This window comes from Tursiops truncatus, chromosome 2, assembly GCF_011762595.2.
Source record: "Tursiops truncatus isolate mTurTru1 chromosome 2, mTurTru1.mat.Y, whole genome shotgun sequence".
Lineage (NCBI taxonomy): Eukaryota > Metazoa > Chordata > Mammalia > Artiodactyla > Delphinidae > Tursiops > Tursiops truncatus.
The window spans coordinates 24849817-24867906 of NC_047035.1; the positions used below are offsets into that span (position 1 = coordinate 24849817).

The 18090-nt window shown below is 45.7% G+C and overlaps 1 protein-coding gene across 23 annotated transcripts in view; it reads right to left on the bottom strand.

The window, feature by feature from the left end:
* The window catches only part of NRXN3 (neurexin 3), a 1624030-nt gene that overhangs the window by 1568488 nt on the left and 37452 nt on the right, over window positions 1-18090 (bottom strand). For 13 of the 23 annotated variants that reach the window (XM_019920028.3, XM_033850762.2, XM_019919965.3 and 10 more), the window contains one exon: window positions 2030-2059. The exons of 5 other annotated variants lie outside the window; for them this stretch is intronic. In XM_019920028.3, the coding sequence (XP_019775587.2) occupies window positions 2030-2059 (30 nt within the window). Of the gene's footprint in view, window positions 1-2029; window positions 2060-17270; window positions 17283-18090 lie in introns of all 23 variants that reach the window. 5 more of the 23 variants (XM_033850765.2, XM_033850767.2, XM_033850766.2 and 2 more) reach the window with 1 other exon arrangement.

Here is an 18090-nt window from a genome sequence, read left to right on the forward strand (position 1 = left end):
GACACTGACCACCCAGAAGAATTCTGCATCCTTTTTTGAAAACCTCTCTCAAGAGGGATTCACAATATCCGTGTCTGTCATTATTTCATTGCCTAAAGACTGTTTTTCTAGAAGATTCCTGACTTACCCCCCAGAGCATGTGTACATAGTATGTCTGAATTCTCTACTCATGTACACTTCAATGTTGAGTGCTCATCAGTGGGTCTGAAATAAACTGAATCAAGATTAAAGAAGTCCCCACCAGCCTATCTCATCTACCTAGACTCTATGCTATGACATCACCCATATGATACACTCAGACTTCCAAGCCATTGTAAAAGCTAGAACTCCAAAAGGGCAGCTGAGAGCATAAGATGAGAGAATGTAGAAGGGCATCTTGTCATCAGGACTCTGAGGGCCTGCTTTTTCTGGTGGAACTTATTATCGAGGTCGGGCCACCAAATTCCAGCAATTCATAGAGCTTGGGTCTTACCACTTTGTGGAGATATGCATAACTCTCTCAAACTACCTGGATACTAAGTCAACATAAAGAGCACCCCCTACTCATATTCACTTCATAGTAACCTGCTGTAGGGGGATAACTTCTCTCACTCACCTACAAGAATAGAGAGACTTCATCCCAACCTCTTCCAGAGCGCCATCTAACACTGGAAAACTCACCTGACCCCCTCCGTCCAGCTCTGTTCTTTGACATCTGCTCCTATACCAGACCATGTGTTCATTGAAATGTCCAGAGTCCACATCATGGATCTTGCCTCAGGTCTGGAGGATACAATTCTGTTGGTAAAGTGTGCTTCCTCCTTGTCCTGCCTTATCAAGTCAGGTTGCCCTCAATTGCCCACCTCCGCAGCTACCTGGACACCATAAGCAAACTTCCCTCAGACCTGGGTTGTTCCTTGATCTGATCATATACTCCCCTTTATGGCAACACTGTCTGACGGATCCAGTGTAAGGAAATGGGTGTGTGTGTGGGGGGGGTGTCCTTCTGTGCTGCCCCACCCTACTCAAAAGATCAAGAAAAAACAGCAGAACGTGGAAATACCTCTCCTTTCCCTTTTCTTTGGTCCTCCAAAAAAGGCACTGAATCCCATGTGTATTTTGAAAAAGACAAGAGAAATTAAAGTACAGTCTTTTGGTGTCAGGGCGTGGCAGGTAGACCCATCTGGCAATCATTCCAAAGAGCAGAAGAAACACAATAGCAGCAATTGAACGGTGAAGAAAAAGACAATTTTAAGTAGGCTCAGTTCTTGAATCCTGATTTAGGCTGATAATATGGAAAATTTTTATTTAGGAGAAAAAGGCTTCATTCACAGCCCACCCTGTGCTTAGCTGAGCTGAATTTCCTGCACAGTTCATCTCCTGCATAATTGAATATTTTAGGTTGCAGATGCTGAATTTACAGATCTTTATATGCAGTTTTCTTCAGGGTGTATAATGAGTTAGAATCCTGCCATGAGGACATTAGCATGTTCTTTCGGTGGTTTTTGCTTTTATACAAAACTGAAAACAGTCAAACCCCCAAGGGTTCCCTTTGACCATTCGGTGCTCTGGGGCTAAAAGTCATTACAATGGGCAGTGGGATGGAGGGGAAGACAATAAGCAAACCTTTACTCAGAGTGAAATTCAGAGAAGCCCAGCTCCTCTCCCCCAACCTGGGGCCCCAGCATGGGGCTTAGGGAAGAAGTTAACCGCTCTGTTGCTCTGAAATTAGCTTCATTCACCCCCATTATCGACACTGTCATGGCTTGTTTCATGCTTCTCTCTTGGAGGCAGCCCGGCAGAGCCAGTGCCCAGGATGACAAATGATGGTGCATAATGGAGAAGCCAAGGGGGTGATGGGGGCAGGAAACCACGATGCATTGGGAAAGGTGCCCCCCGCCGCAGGATGGCCCTGCTGCCAGCCTGGCCCATGGTAGGAGAGACAGGCAGCAAATGGCCTGCCAGGGATGATGAGGCTCTGAGCGACCAGCCAGAGGCACGAAGGCAAGCAATTCAGGCAGCTGCAGCACCACGAGCACAGAGCACCTACCTTGTTCACTCATCATGAGGTGGGAGAGGCCTTGAGGAAGGAAGAGAGGGGAGAAGAGGAGTCGGGGTGGGGGGGTGGGGAGGAGGGGAAGGATAAAAGAAAGAAGACAAAGTTAGAATTCCAAATGCCAGACAATCTTCTCTTAATTCTTGAGTGGAAGGAGTGGCAGGGGCATCCACACATACTGAGGAGCATGCAACGAGCACTGAAATGCAGGGCAAAATATCCCGGGCCCTCCAGTTCAAGGTCAGTCTTTTGTTTGCTGAACCTCTCGGCCACATCACGAGAACTTTCCTTTCACCATTGTTTCTATGCAACAGGTAGGATCTGAGATAAATCTATGAAAGATTAGGTCCCCTAGGAAAGAGACTCCAGGTGCTGGGCAAAGTAGGTTTCTTTCTTTCTTTTAAATTGTTTTTAATAATAATACACGGTCACTGTAGAAACTTTGGAAAATTCAGAAAAGAAAAAAAATCAGCTGTAATCCCACATCCAGAGATTACCATCCAATTTTTCTTTCCCCCTAGATACAGTAGTCACTTCTACAAAAGTTGGACCACACTGAACATACAAAATGAGTTCCTGCGGGACTTCCCTGGTGGGCCAGTGAGTAAGGCTCCACGCTCCCAACGCGGGGGGCCCAGGTTCAATCTCTGGTCGGGGAACTAGATCCCGCATGCATGCCACAACTAAGAGTTCGCATGCTGCAACTAATTAGTCCACATGCTGCAACTAGAGATCCTGTATGCTGCAACTAATACCCAGCACAGCCTAAATAAATAAATAAATGATAAATAAATATTTAAAAAAAAAATGAGTTCCTGCGTTCAAGAGTTAGACAACCTGAAACTACCTCCATATGATCCTTGCCTTCACCCAGTGACAACCACACCCCTTACCTCTGTCCCTCCTCCACCGCCAACTTTTCCTATAAAGTCCCTCACCTTTGATTACAGAGGCCTAGCCAAGCACTGAATGGATTAAAGAAGGTACACGGAGGCCCAATAAACAAGTAGCAGAACCTCTCACTATGTTCTTGTGGAAGTCACACAAGGCTCTTAAGAGCTCATTACTTCAAGGGAAGCATAAGTCCTGATACATCTATTAAAAGAAAAGATTTCCAACCAGTAGCCAACCGTGATGGCTCTTTGCTCTTCCGTTGCTTTTATTACTACCGGAGTTACTTGGAGATCACCCCAGAGTGACCTCAACTTTACCCAGAGTAAAATTCAGGGATATAGGAGATTAATAAAGGAGAAAAATCTCTAAAGCATGGAAATCTGTAAATGTTTTTGGAGATAACTAGAGATTTAGAGAAGTAATCGAAGACAAAATATGGGTCAAGCAACTGACTTTTTAAAGCTCAATGATATATTAAATACATAGATACATGTGCCATAAATGTCAGTCATTTTTTCTAAACAAATTTCATTAAACTATTATCGTATTTTAAATGTACATTTCTGGCATTCATCTCTCAAGGCCTAGGATATTAATACTCATGGAGGAAGGGAATCATGCCAAAGCAAGTCATTCTCATAATCTGTTTTATTTAAAAAATTAAGTTTTGGTATTTCAGGGGTATTTGGAGGGGATAAGAAGAAGAAAGAACAAAGGCGCTAGATTTGACTAAGAGAAACCTCAGCAGAAGTAACTATTCATAAAATGCCTGATATTTCTGGACCAAGCCATAGCCTTCAGCATCCGGACCTAGCACGCTAAGAAGGAGGGCCTGGGGCAGGTCGGTGGCGTAGGTGAAGGGGGAACGGGAACAGAATAGGTGCGTGAATTCACAGGAGGGCTGTCAGCATCAAGAAATGAGGATAAGGAAGATCCAAAGAGATCCCTAAGAGCAAAACGGAGGTTAAAAATAAAAGGCCAACAGTACTATATTGTGTACTTGAAACGTACATGCTCAGAGAGTAGACCTTAAATGTCTTCACCGTAAGAAGGAAATGGTAACTATGTGATGACATGAAGGTGTGTCATAAGAGTGTATCTAATCAACACATTATCTACTTCAAATTTACACAATGCTCTATGTCAGTTACCTCAATAAAGCTGGGGGCTTTATTGAGATAACTGTCCTTTCATTTTTTAAATGAAAGGACAAACATTTTTATACCTGCAATTAAAGATGTTTGGCAGCTGGGAGGTGTGAGTAGAAGAGAGGCAGAAGAGTAAACAAAAATTTGCCAAATGAAGAGGAAACGGGACACTTGGTATTCAGAGGGTGTTCAAAGCCCTGGAGAAGCCCCTACAGTTGGGCCCATTTATGTATTACCTGTGTTTCTTTGAAGCTGTGTTTCCCAAAACACATTTCACTGACCACCTGCATCAGCCGCCTGGGGATACTTAACAACAGTGAAGAGCCTGGGCCCCACCCAAGTCCTAATGAATTAGAATCTTGGGGAGGAGATGGGGAAAGATCTGAATTTTAAATAAGTCGCACTAGTGATTCTTGTGCTCACTAGAACTCGAGAGCTACCCCTTCAGAGTGACATATAAATCAAATTTTGGTAAATTAAATTGTATGATAAATGCACTAAGAGGAATTGGATATACAATGGAACCCTGCAGTGGAAACTTTTGTAAAAGGAAGAATCCTTTTAAAATGCAAATATCCACCACCTGTGTTTTAAAATTTAAATATGTACTTGTCAGGTTTTATTAAGCTACATATGTAGTTGCAGTATTGTGACTCAAATAAAATGTACATATTCTTCAACTTACAGAAAATCTTAAAGAGAAATATCAGGACAGGAATGCAAATCTGAGATCCTGGTGTCAAAACTTCGGTTTTGTAGGCAACAAAGCAAAACAGACATAAACAAGTATAACAGGAAATAACATGAGAGAGGGGAGAAACTGTGTAAACGTAATATGGTTTGAGTTTTATTTTGCTTTTTGAGGAGGGAATGTTTGCACTTTCATGAGCTTTTATATTAGTATCTTCTCTTATACAAACCTACCCCCTAAGCTTGCAGAGTTAAGAACTGGAAACCAGGAATTCCAGAGGGTCTAGGTCTATTCCGAAATTCTGTTTCTCTCCCCTTCCACCCCAAAACCCTCCTACTTGCTGCAAAAAGACCTCAGGTCCCCCCAAAAGTGAATGGAAGAAACAAGAATCAATCAAACAAATGATTCAAGTACCTACTATATGTAAAGGCTGCATAAGGTGGTGGGATGCAAACAAGTATGGTACATAGTTGTCAACCTCGAAGAGTTTAGAGTCTAGTTGGGAAGGTGTGTGTGTGTGTTTATATTTACACCAACATACATATGATATATATAGAGTGGTACCTGACAGTGAAGGGTAGGGGTTAAGATCAAGGACTTCAGAGCCAGACTTGAATCCCACCTTTGTTACTTTCTAGTTTGTGACCCTAGGAACGTTGCTAAACATCTCGATGCCTTGACTTCCCATCTGTAAAATTTGGATAATTATCATGCCAAATTCATAGGTTGTTTTGAGGATTAAACAAATGAATATATGTAAAGCAGTGCCTGTACATGGTAAGGCCTATATAAGGGTTATTGTTTCTTTTGTTTATGCTATAAAAATATACCGATGTGTGAGGCAACACGAAGCATGGTGCCTGACACACGGTAGGTGTTCCGTATGTATTTGGTGAGTGAATGAGGAATGAATGATGGGTAACTGGTAAGCGTCAAATGATTAATTCAGACAATAAGGATGGTAGGACAGTGAGGAGGGCCCTGGGTGTGCAGCAGAGGTTTCTGGAGGAAAGTGGGATTTACAATATGCTTTGGAAGACAGTTTAGGATGAAGAGCGACGGAGGACGTGCCAGGTTAACACCACTACCTCCCAAGACCACCAATTGCACTTATAAGGACTTTCATGTCAACTTTCTGGAACACCCAGGACACTGCCAGGCACGTGGTAGGTATGTAATGCGTGCTGTACGAATAACAATGAACACATACAAACGGTTCATCTGAGGAAGAAGTGAAAGGTGATCTTAAGAATCAAAGTATGGAACCGTTGTATGAAGGCCTTGAGTTCCCAGGCTAAAGAAAAAGGACTTGATCTTGCAGCTGATGGGAGACATTGAGGGCTTGTGGGCAGGAGAATAACCCAGGGAAAATGATGTTGAGGAAGATGCTTTGGCAATGGTGTGGACAGGATGGAGTAGAGGGAAAAGAGAGGCAGAAAGATCTGTCATAGGCAGAGGGCCTAAATTAGTATCGTGGCAGCAGGAAGGAAAAGGGGAAAAGAGGATGCAACAGGCTTTGGGTGACCGATGAGATGCTTCAGGGGAAGAACGGATGGGAGACTGAGTGAAGCATTGTCAGAAATAGGAAGGTGGGATGGAGTTGGGAGATGGATTTGGAATGAGGGCGATAATGAGTTCTGTTTTAGGCATGATAAGTTGAAGAAACAGAAGAATCGCTCAAGAAAAATGTCTAAGGTGCATTTAACAGTATGGGACTAAGGTCTGCAAGAAAGTCAGGACAAATATGAAAGTGTATCACCTCCACTTCATGAAAGAGAGGGTCTGTGCCCATGTAAGTGAATGAATCCTCAAAGAAAAAGGGGCCAGAGCACTGAGTCTTAACCTGGGAGGGATGGGGGATATTAAGATATCCTGGAGGTTCTTTTTTTTACATGCATATTCAACAGTAAAGTAAAATTTTACATTCAAAAAGAAAAAGGAACTATATGGCTTTCCAATATAGATACAGAAAAATAATGCTCAAAAAAAAATCTTAACTGAGAAGGATATAATTAGCAAGGAAGGAAAAGCGATCTATGCTGGCTGTGTGTTATGTATGTGGTTGATGAGGAAAGCGGGGCGGGGGGAGGGGAATGAAGATCACCCTTCTTGTCAATTTCAGAAACAGAGGGTCAGCAGTAGCCCCGCAGACCACACAGCCAGCCTTGGGACTAGCACCTGGCTGGGTTTGCAGTTTGGCATTTAATCTGAACCTGATGTTCAGGGCTGCTAAAAGACAAGATATGGGCTGGAACAGGGGGCTCAGGGAAGCAAAGGGGACCACATCTTTCCAAAACAATCCCACCATCAGCTCTGAATTTGAATAGATCTTCAATGAAGATTCAAAAGCCAGCTCCATAAAAGTTCACCTAATGGAGGGTAGGGAACAGGAAGTGAGCTCAGAAGAGCCTTTGATAGTCAGGATATTGAGAATTTTCAATACAGAATTCTTATGGAACTACAATGCCTTTTTAAAAATAATTATAAAAATTAGAAAGCAACTGAAATGTTTCCTATGTAGATGTCACACACTGTCAAAGTGCTACCCTAGCTGGATCCAGGGACCATTCTGGATCCCACGAAGATGTCTGAGATTTTTTACCCTTCTCTTCACTCTTTCTAGTGCTATGGCCCACCCTTCTTGTGCCTATCTCTCTGTGGTGCACAGGTTCTCAGGGTACATACAAGAGCAAGAAGAGAAAAAGATCATCAGTAGGTAAGACATGCAAAGTTGAAACTGCTTTAGAACAGACTGCAAATCATATGTAGATTATATGCAAAATATACGTACGGCCCTCTAGACTATGTTATACCTTTTGGGAAAATCCCTATGGAGATAGCTGCTTTTGCGGCTCAGGAGAATGGAAATGGCTACGAAAGCAAAGTCATTTGTAAGTGGCTGTGGCCATCATGAAGCCTGTCATGAAAATGACTAATATAGAGAATAGAAAACATTTCTGGACATTAATTCAACTTCATTTATGATTCTGGTGTAGCATGATTTAAGGTGCCCTGGGGAAACCCTTTACATAAATGGCCACCATCTCCCTCTCCTCAATCTCCATCCCCAGATTCTACTAAAATATGAAGCTTTTCCTTTCCTGGGTCATTTCTTGGGGTTATTAAGCAACTTCCCTCATTAAAATGCAAATCTGAACACAAGCTGCTCTCAGGCTCCTCAGTCATTGCACTGCCCTGTGTGCGAGATCATCAGGAAGCCAAGCTTAAGATCTTTCTCCAAAGACAGGAGTGGCACAGGGACATGTGAGAAGGAAGGATAGAGACACGCAGTCACAGGTTGAGGAAGTCTGCCACCATGGGCAGGGGAGGACACAGGGGACAGGCTGGGACTGGGGAGAAGGATGCTTAAGGGGTGGGGCCTGAAGGAAAGCTCCACCTACTTCCACAGTCGTGTCTCAGACCAGCCCTTCCACAGGCAATTTCCTGACCTTCATCACGAGCTTCAGCATGGACTTCAGTTTCCTCGTCCTGTCTGGGGTTCTCCAGTGGCTTACAGCAGAGCCTAGAGCTGCTCAGCGTTTTGATAAATGACTTGGTGAGAACATTCATGACATGCTGTCTGGATGTTGTAATGAACTAAAGCTGAAAGGAATAGCTAACTCTTTAGTCATCGGAATTAGGGCCCAAAAGATGTGAGCAGGCAAAAGCAAAATTTAATTTTAAGGGGCAAATATAAATTGTGGCACTTAAGCACACTACCCCCACCAACCCCCAGCAGTCACAAATAAAAGGAAGTCAAAAGTCCCACCTCTTCTTATCACTCACCACAAAACCTAGGGTTCTGGTTCAGAGAACAGTGCCATATATTAGGAGGGGCATTAATGAGGTAGACATATCCAAAGGAGAAGAATCAGATGCTAAGAGGTCCAAAAGCATGTCACATGCAGAATGGCTGAAGGAACTGCTACGCACAGCCCAAACGGGAGAGAGCTAGGTAAGGACATGAGAGCTACCTTCAAACATTTTAAAAGTTGCGCATGCAAGATAAAGGACCAAGTGCATTCTGCAAGATGAGGGTGGAATAATAGGGGATGTTTCACTTGCCAGAATGCCACAGAAGAGTCAAAGTGGGGTTTTAGAAGATAACCACCAAGAATCCATTCCAACTCTAAGACATAGGGTTTCTGTGAACCAAGATGATTTCTGAAGAGGCCAAGCAACTACTTACTGGGTTGAACCCTATGAAACTATTTGACTGGTTTTGACCTACAAAAATGACAATTAAAATGGTTCAAACTGATACCCTGAGAACACCACCCATAATCAAAAAGGCTGAAGCACGAAACGAGGCATCAACAAACCACCCAACAGCAATCATGAACCGACACGAACAGAAGATCAACCGTTTACTTGTATGATTTTGGCTTTTCCACAAGCCTTGAACAATACTGGGGATGAAGTGAAGAGTTGGACTGATGATGGTGATAGTTTCCAGAGGAGAGCCTGTTGCTATTTCTCCAAGGCAGGTGCCTCTGGGTTGGTCCTTCCATGATGCCACTACATTCCATTCTCACCACTAAGCCCTTTGTTGGATGTAACTGTGCTAGCGCACTCACTATTTGCCTCTAGACCGACTTTGTTCTTACAGCATGGTGACCTGGACTGAACAGAAAGTATTTCCTCAATGGCGCCCATGAATCACCAACAGTGTCTGTATGGCATAGCCACAGGGAAGAGGAAAGAATGTCTGCAGCACCTTCCCAATCTATTCCACCTCTCTGGAGGGGCGGGTGTGGCTTCTTTTTTCATGAATACCATGGAAGGAAGAGAGATGAAGGCAGTCGTGCTTGTCACTCTAAGGGTTAAAGCATCAGCAATTATGGCTTCTAGAAAAGACTCTTCCCAAAGAAGAGGAAGTCCTTGCTCTCCAAATGTCATGAACTTCTCTAAAATAGCTCTTTGTTCATGAATGACATGAAGCTGGAAGGGCGGGCAGATGTGCGAGATGAATTAACTGTATCCAGATAGACCATGGTGTGCAGGATTTTAAAAATCCAGGGATGAATTTGACAAAATCAAAGAATGGCCCCAAATCTAAGTCAAATAAACCAATTGCACAAGTGCAGGAAGGGGAGAGAAATGGCTTAGGAGCGGTGCACACAAAATCTTAAAAGTTTTCAGTGACTCTAAGTTCAATTTAATACTATAGTCATTTTTTAAAAAGTAAGGTGTTTGATGCTGCCATTAATAGATGTAGGGAGTCTAGAAAAAGGGAGCAATGCTACCACTCTATAATGAATCGGTTGCAGCATGTCTGTAACACTGTATGTGGTGTGGGCATCCTTCTTCGGAAAGGAAGCAAAACAATGTTATTTTTTCAGAGAACTATGACCTGGATGAAAGAGCTGAAAACCCTCCTTGTATGAGAATGCCCAAAGAAACTGGAGACGTTTTAGCCTTTAGAAAAGAAAATCCTTAAAGACAAAAGCCCTGTCTTCAAACACTGGAAGTGTAATTAGATCTATTTTGTGTGTCTCCAAGGGCTGGAAGCAATACAGGTGGTGAAAGCTATAGTGACTCAGAATAAAGGAGAGCTTGTGAACACTCAGTGCTGTTAGAATGGAACAGAATGGCTAAAGGAGCAATGAGTTACTCATCACTGCGGTGGTTCAAGCCAAGTTTGAATAAACTCTTACAGAAGAGATTCAAAAATTAGGTGCACAAAGAACCTTGACAACCATCTGGCCCCTTTCCATCTCTGAAATGCTGATTCTAGCAACAACGTTTATGAACACACACGAGATGGCAAGCAGTGGGGATGCAGGCATGGATAAGTCTCTGTTCTCGAGAATAAGGGACTCCCTGTCCTTCAAGAGCCCACAGTGGCTGATGTGGGCATGTGGGGGACAATACACAGCTGGTTATAGCAGAGTGTATTATGATGAGGGCTTTACTAGCCCCGTGACCTAAGGTGCCATGGAGCTCAAAGGGGGGATCATTCATCCCCTCCTCCCTTCTATCTCCTCACCCCCACCTCCCTGCTTCCCTTAATTTATGGAGGGTATAAACCAGCAGTTAATGCTGAAGTTTTTAAGTCCCTTCACTTTCCTTTAAAACACTGTTTTTCAAACTTTGGTCATATCAGAGCACCTGGGGGAAACGTCTTACTTCAATGAGGCTGGATCGCATTCATTCACTCTCCAGGTGATTTTCATGCTCACCAGAATTTGCAAACCGCTGCTCTATATAATCCAAAACCTGGGTTCAAATCCCAGCTCTACCTCTTGCTAACTGGGATTCTGAGCATGTTAACTATTCCGTGCCTTTTTCCTGTAAAACAACAGCATCTCACTTGTAAGATATCTTCTCAGGATCACTGTGACCATCACATACAACCACATATGGATACCACTAAGCAGAGTTCACGGCACGTAGGAAGGGCTCAAAAGCTTGTAGTCACTGCTGTTGTTATTCAGGAGACCGGCATATCTAAGCCCTCTCTCCTCCAACCCCCCCCCCTCATCTCTTGCCAACATCGCTTCTCCAGTAAGCTGGCAGCAACGGCAGACCGCCTACCCAGGCGTCCTCAGATGCCTCCCTCCATGGGGAGGCACAGTCAGCTAAGTGGCCCCATAAGGGCACCCACTGTCCTCAACAATCAGCTGTATTCCATCGGCCCACCCCTCCTGAGGCCCAGCCCCACAAACTGACTAGCTTAGCCCAGGAGCTTTCCAGACCTTCCTAGGCAGGTCTTCGGGATGGGAGGGTCTCCAGTGCTACCATAAATAGGCTGTGTGACTCAGCTGAATTACAGGGAAGCGCTATGGCCTGTTTTCTCTCCTGTACAAAGAAGGAATTAATCTAGAATAGTTTCTCTTTGGTCTCACCAACGGCATCTTGAACAGCACAATCTTTGAATGAAACTTCCCCATACACTGCGGCACATTTAGCATTCGTTGTCCCTTCCTCCTAAATGCCACCAATGCCCCCTCATTATTGGAGCAACAAATACCCATCCTACACGTTTGGCAGGGTCAGGGGTAGGGGCAGTACTATCCCATTGAGACGACAGGATCACTTTAATGGTTTTTCCAGCTCTAACCCTGACCTTGCCCTCCAGAACTGAGAAACAAACTGGGACCATCAGCAGCACCCCGGTGAGTCTGCCTTGCCAAGACAGTAAAGCAGGCGATTTTAAAAGGCTCTAGAAAAAGGCACCAGGGCCTAGTGATCTGCTTCTTTGAGTTATAGCCGAAGCTGGAGGCACGCTGGCAAGCAGCTCCTTACTCACACCTACTCATCGGGAACAGCTACAGGAGCCAAGGGGCTCTTCCCAGGCCCCAGCCGGGCAATTGGCTGGGAGCTGAGCACTGTTAGCCCAGCCAAGGGCCCCTTTCCAATCCAATTACGCGCAGCAGTGGTGGATTTCCCTACAGCCCGCATTCCCCACTGAGCTGAGCCCAAGATGGGCACTGAATAAACACTGGTTCAATTACCTTCTGTCTCAGGGTGAACCCCAACAAAAAAGCAGCCTGTCTTTTAAAGGGGTGTGGGGTAAAACTAAGAACTGAGCCTTGAGCGCTATTCATTCACTGAGCAAGGGTCTACTCTGTGCCTGTGATGTACTGGCACTGTTCTAGGCTGACACCATCCACGTACAGGAGTAGTGTACCTTTGTGGGGTGAACGCTCTAGCTGGAACTCCACAGGAGACATCTCCAGGGCCAGACATACCAGGGTCTGCCTCCTGCTCCACCACTTTTTACTGGGCGGGACTGATGAGTTAACATCCCTGAGTGTCCGTTTGTTCATGGTGAAATGGGTTTAAAAACAGAATCCACCTCCTGGGCGTGTCAAAAGAATTAACTGATGCACGTAAAAACATAGTATTTCAGTGCCTGGCTCAAAATACAAGCTCAATAAATGTTTCTCCTAATAAATAACAGAGAAAAGCCAGTGGGACTATTGCCCAAAAGAATAGGAAAGAAAAGACAAAAATAAAACGGGTAGCACTGGAGTTAGGAGCTGTCTGTCTCTGGTAATGGAGGAGAAGGCGTTTTCCTGAATCCTCCTCCCCAAGAGAGCTCAGTTAGATGGCCTAATCATAGATCCTCAGAATGGAAGAAGCCTGAGAGGTCATCTGATTTAAAGAAGCCTGATACCCAGAAAGGTTAATGACTTACCCGAGGCCACATAGCTCCTGGGGAAAGCAACAGAGCCAAAGGGAGGCAGAATGACAAAGCAGAGACCCCGGGATGCATTTAAATCTTGATACCTACCACACTTGCTTCTGGCCTTGGGCAAAGGATGTGATGTTTTGGAGACCAAGTTTCTTTATCTGTGAAGTGGTAGGGGCCTGGCACATGGTGGATTCTTTACAAATATCAGTCCCCTTTCCGCCCTCTTACTGGGGTTTCTTGGCCTCACTTGAGAGCAATGGTGGCCAGGATCTAAGTCTGAGGGACCTCTTTACTGAATGCATAAAGATCAGGAAGGATGGGAGAGTGTGTGACAAGGAGAAAACAGCAGGTGTGTTTAGAGGTGTCTACAGCTCAGCAGAGGGAGCATCCTCTGAACAGTTAGGGGGACCAAGACACAGGAAAAGAATGTTTTCTTTTGTTTTTAGACCTCTCTGAGCCTAAGTATCTTCATCTGTAAAACAGAAACACATGTGGAAAGGATCAAGCAAGATAACTTAAAATAATAGCTAATGTATACATTGCTTACTATGTGCCAGGCACTGTTCTAAAGACTTGACATGCATGAGCTCATTTAATCTTCACAATAGCCCCATGGAGTAGGTACTTACTGTCCCCATTTTACAGAGGAGGTTAAGTAGGGCCCACAAAGGAAAAGTAAGTTGAACAGGCCATACTGTGCTGAGATAGAGGCAGGATGTCAACCCAGGCATCTGGCTCCGAGCCTGTGCTCTAACCCAGAGGTGGCACACTTTTTCTGTAAAGGGCCAGATGATAAATCTTTTAGGCTTTGCAGGCCATAGTGTCTGTGTTGCAGCTGCTCCAAGCTGCCTTTGCAAAGCAGCCATAAATGATACAGAAATGAACAAGTGTGCCTGTGTTCCAATAAAACTTTGTGAACACTGAAATCTGAATTTCATAAAATTTCTGCATCACTCATTATTCTTCTTTTGATTGCTTTCAACTATTTAAAAAGTGAAAAATCAACCTTAGCTTGAAGGCCGTGTGAAAGCTGGCAGCTACCTTGCCTCACATATATAGGAAGTGCCTGAACAGAGACCTGCACAGACCAAGTGGTTGCTAAGTGTTCATTCCCTTCCCTTTCCTTAATCTCATTCTTCCTCTTAGCTCCTATCAACCCAGAAAGTGGATTTTTCACTCTGTGCCCAGCAGAAGAGATGAGGAACAGGGCTTTAGCAAGGTGGAATGCACCTTCTTCAGTAAACACAGCCCTGTGGGCCCCAAAGAGACGGGGAGTTTTAGGTCAGTGTGTCTCCAGCTTTAACGGGCAGATCCCTGGGGCTCTTGGTCTTTGCAGGTTCTGACTCCACAGGTCTGGGGTGATGCCTGAGATCCTGCCTTTCTAACGGGCTCCTGGGCGAGGCTGATGCTGCTAGTTCTGTGGGTCGGATCCCCTCTCCCAGCAGCAAGCTTCGAGAGCAAAGCCTCCATGTCCATAAACACAAGGCAGCGTGTCAGGCACTGCCTCCTGGCTTCGGGTGAAGAACGGTGTCCCTCAGGCTGGACGAGGGACTCCCTGGAGACAGAGCAGGGCTCAGGACAGATCAGCAGGTCCCCTCTCCAAGGAGAGCACTGAGATGACTTAAACTGGAGGAGGAAGACAACAAGGGGCAGAGATCAAGAGCAGGCAGAGGGAGGCTCGAGCAAAGGCTGTCAGCTGCTTCTAGCAACCGTGGACCAAGGCCCCCTCTGGGCCCCGGCAGACAGGAGCCCCTCCTCCCACGCCTGCCAGGGTTCCAGTGGACCGAAGCAAGAGGCCTACTTCCTCATCAGGCCTCTGAATAACTAGGGCACTTCCACAAGGTCACAGCTTTTCATTTAAATTCCAGCTCTAATCAGCAGGCAGAGCCTGAGAAATTATCCCTTCCGAGGAGAGAAGCTGTTATTGGAGCACCGTAAACAGCACCCTAGCCCACGGCTGGGGGGAGAGTCTCTGGGGGAGGGGTTGAGAGGGGTCTCACAAGCACAGGCCCCAGCCCTGTTCCCTGCCTCTGAGATCCTCCTCTACCCCATCCTCTTCCTCACTTCCTTTGGCAGAGAGTTCTAGAACACATCGGGGGTGGGGAGATGACTGAGGGCAAACAGTTTGTCAGGGCTGGGACTGCCCACTCCTGCCCCACAGGCAGCCCAAGGGCAGATCCTAATGGCCAGGAGCATGGGATAAGGTATCCCTTCAGGGCCACAAATGGGTTACATGGCCTTGGAGATGCCCCTCCCCTCCCTGGGCCCCCATTTCCTCCTCTGAAAAGTAAGAGTTACAATCCTTAGACAGGATACCCTTTGAGCTCCAACGTGTCTCGGGACCCTACAGACCCACACTGCCCCTGGTGCTTGCGGCCACACTTTCAGCTCAAGAAGTACTTCTGAGGTCCTACTACGGTGCCATGCACTGTGCAGAGCTGGGAATGCAGACACAGACAAGATGTACGCCTGGCCCACAGCTCTGCCTTGGAAATGCCAGGGTTTTGAAGAGACAGGCACAGGCTTCGGAGGCACAGCCATCTGCGATCCTGGTTTGCGCTGGCAGCTGGCGACCGTGAACCTCTCTTTTGCAGCGAGGATGACAACGCTTACCTGGAGGGGCTGATGTGAAGATAAGGGAATGCATGGGAGGCATCAGAGCCGAGGGTCTCTCACCTCCTTCAGGCCAGCACGCCACAAATGCCTCTTGCCACTTTTTTTTTTGCGGTACGCGGGCCTCTCACTATTGCTGCCCCTCCCGTTGCGGAGCACAGGCTCCGGATGCGCAGGCTCAGCGGCCATGGCTCATGGGCCCAGCTGCTCCGCGGCATGTGGGATCTTCCCGAACCAGGGCACGAACCCGTGTCCCCTGCATCGGTAGGCGGACTCTCAACCACTGCGCCACCAGGGAAGCCCTCTTGCCACTTTATTATCCTGAACCTCCTTCTCAAGGACTAGGAGAATGGGCTGTGGATTTTCCCACACAGAAGTCCATCGAAATACCGCTTGCCCCTTTTTTCCTACCAGGACACTCTTTCTGAGTCCCCAGCTCATCTCCTGGACCTTGGGAAAGGTGTTGCCTGCCAGGCGCCATCTCCAACTGCATTTTATAGTAGGGTTACTTCTCAGCAATCTCCTCAACATGTAAAATTAATCAATTAATCAATCGTCACTTTATAGTATTCCAGCGGCCCCTGGGTAAATAGTTACATTAGCTCATAAAATCCCCAATTTGTCTTCCTGAGCGGAAGGAAAAAAAACATCAGAGAACCACTAAAGGCCTCCTGTTTCGGAGCCACAGCACCGCTGGCTCCAGATTGCCTGGCCAGGGGCTCGGAGAACGGGAGGCCGCCCGCTGACCGCAGCCAGGGCCGGGCAGCTCAGGCTGCCTCCTGCTACGGCCGGGGCCACAAGCGAAGTTTCTGGACCTGTGATTTGCTTCAGCCTCAGAACCCACAAAAAAAAGCAACGGTCAACGGGGTGACAAGATTGGCAATCAGCTCTTGACACCTCAAGGGCAGAATGGAGAGTGCAAGGTTCAGAATCAGGCTGGAATCCCCACTTGGTCCTGCTACTCAGCTGCTGGGTGACCTCAGCACAGCACTTAACCTCCTGACCTCAACTTCCTCAACAGAAAACTGGGGCTCAGGCAATGTGTCTCAGAGGATTACTAAGAGAACAAAATGAGATAATGGCCATGAAACTGAGATAGTGCAGTGTTGTGCTAGTGATAGTGGCTATTTCTAAGGTAGGGTCACCCCACTGACATCCATCCCTTTGAAGAGATGGAGGGGAGCCTATGGGTCCTTAGCGTTTCACCCCACCAGGACCAGTAGGGCACCTTTGTGAGAATTAGGAAAAGGTGCCCCCAGGTTAGAGGCCTGCCCCTGGGTGCAGGCGTGGCAAAGCACAGATTGGATTTTGGCCTCCATGCCTTCCCTGAGCTGGCGGCCGCTATGCAGGACACAATACACAAGTCTAAGTGGAGACCCTGGGTCATCTCTGCCGTGAACCAGGAAGAGAAGAGGTTGAGCCAAGTGGCACTTTTACAAACAAAATTTTTGATGTTGGGCTCACTCCCTCACTTGAAGTATCCTAGAAAACATCAGCTTAGCAGAGAGACCTTCCTGGACCACCCTCTTTAAATTAGCAACTTCATTTTTACCTGCTTCACTTTCTTCCACAGCACTTATTACCCACCACCTGATACAACAGACATGTTATTATATACATACATATATAAGATGTATATATGTTTGTATATATGTGTGTATATTTATCTATATAGAGAGATATATAAAGATACATACATTTTTTTAGTGCCTTGTCTTCCCCTGTCTATAATAAAAGATCCATGAGGACAGGGATGGTCTTCTGTTTTGTTCACTGTTTTATCCCTAGTACCTAGAACAGTGCCTGGTACATTGTAGGTTCTCGATAAATAAATATTTGCTGAGTGAGTGACTGAACTACAATATTATAAAATAGAATACATTTAATGATATCTTCCTAGAAAATGCTGTCCTGTGCTTCGGTTCAAACACCAGTTATTTTCAAAGGTGCGGGGTAGGCAGAAGAAACAGAGGCAGGGAAACCCTGTGTATTTGGTAGGGATAACAGTATTAGCCTTTTGTGTTGTGTAATATTCCACATAGATCAATGATCAGAAACCCTACTTAAGTCTGGCTGATTCTTTTACATATTCAAAAGCGATAAAGGATAAATTCATTTGGAAGGGGTGCTACTAATAAAGAAAAAGTCACATTACCTCTGCGCAAAAATAAACAATAGTCTCATTAGGAAATACGAGATCTTCAAGTGAAGAAATTCTGGGATGGGACCCAGCATGTTCCAATGCAGTATGCATGGGCTTTGGAGTCTGAAAGCCCCAAGTTCAAATTCCAATGAGCTGACAAGCCCTATGACCTTGCACAAACTGCTTAATCTGTCAGGCCCTAAATTTCCTTCACAATTAAAATATATATAACATCGACATGTACACACTGCTACATTTAAAAAGGATAACCAACAAGGACCTACTGTATAGCACAGGGAACTCTGCTCAATGCTGTGTGGCAGCCTGGATGGGAGGGGAGTTTGGGGGAGAATGGATACATGTATATTTATGGCTGAGTCCCTTTGCTGTGTACCTGAAACTATCACAACATTGTCAACTGGCTAT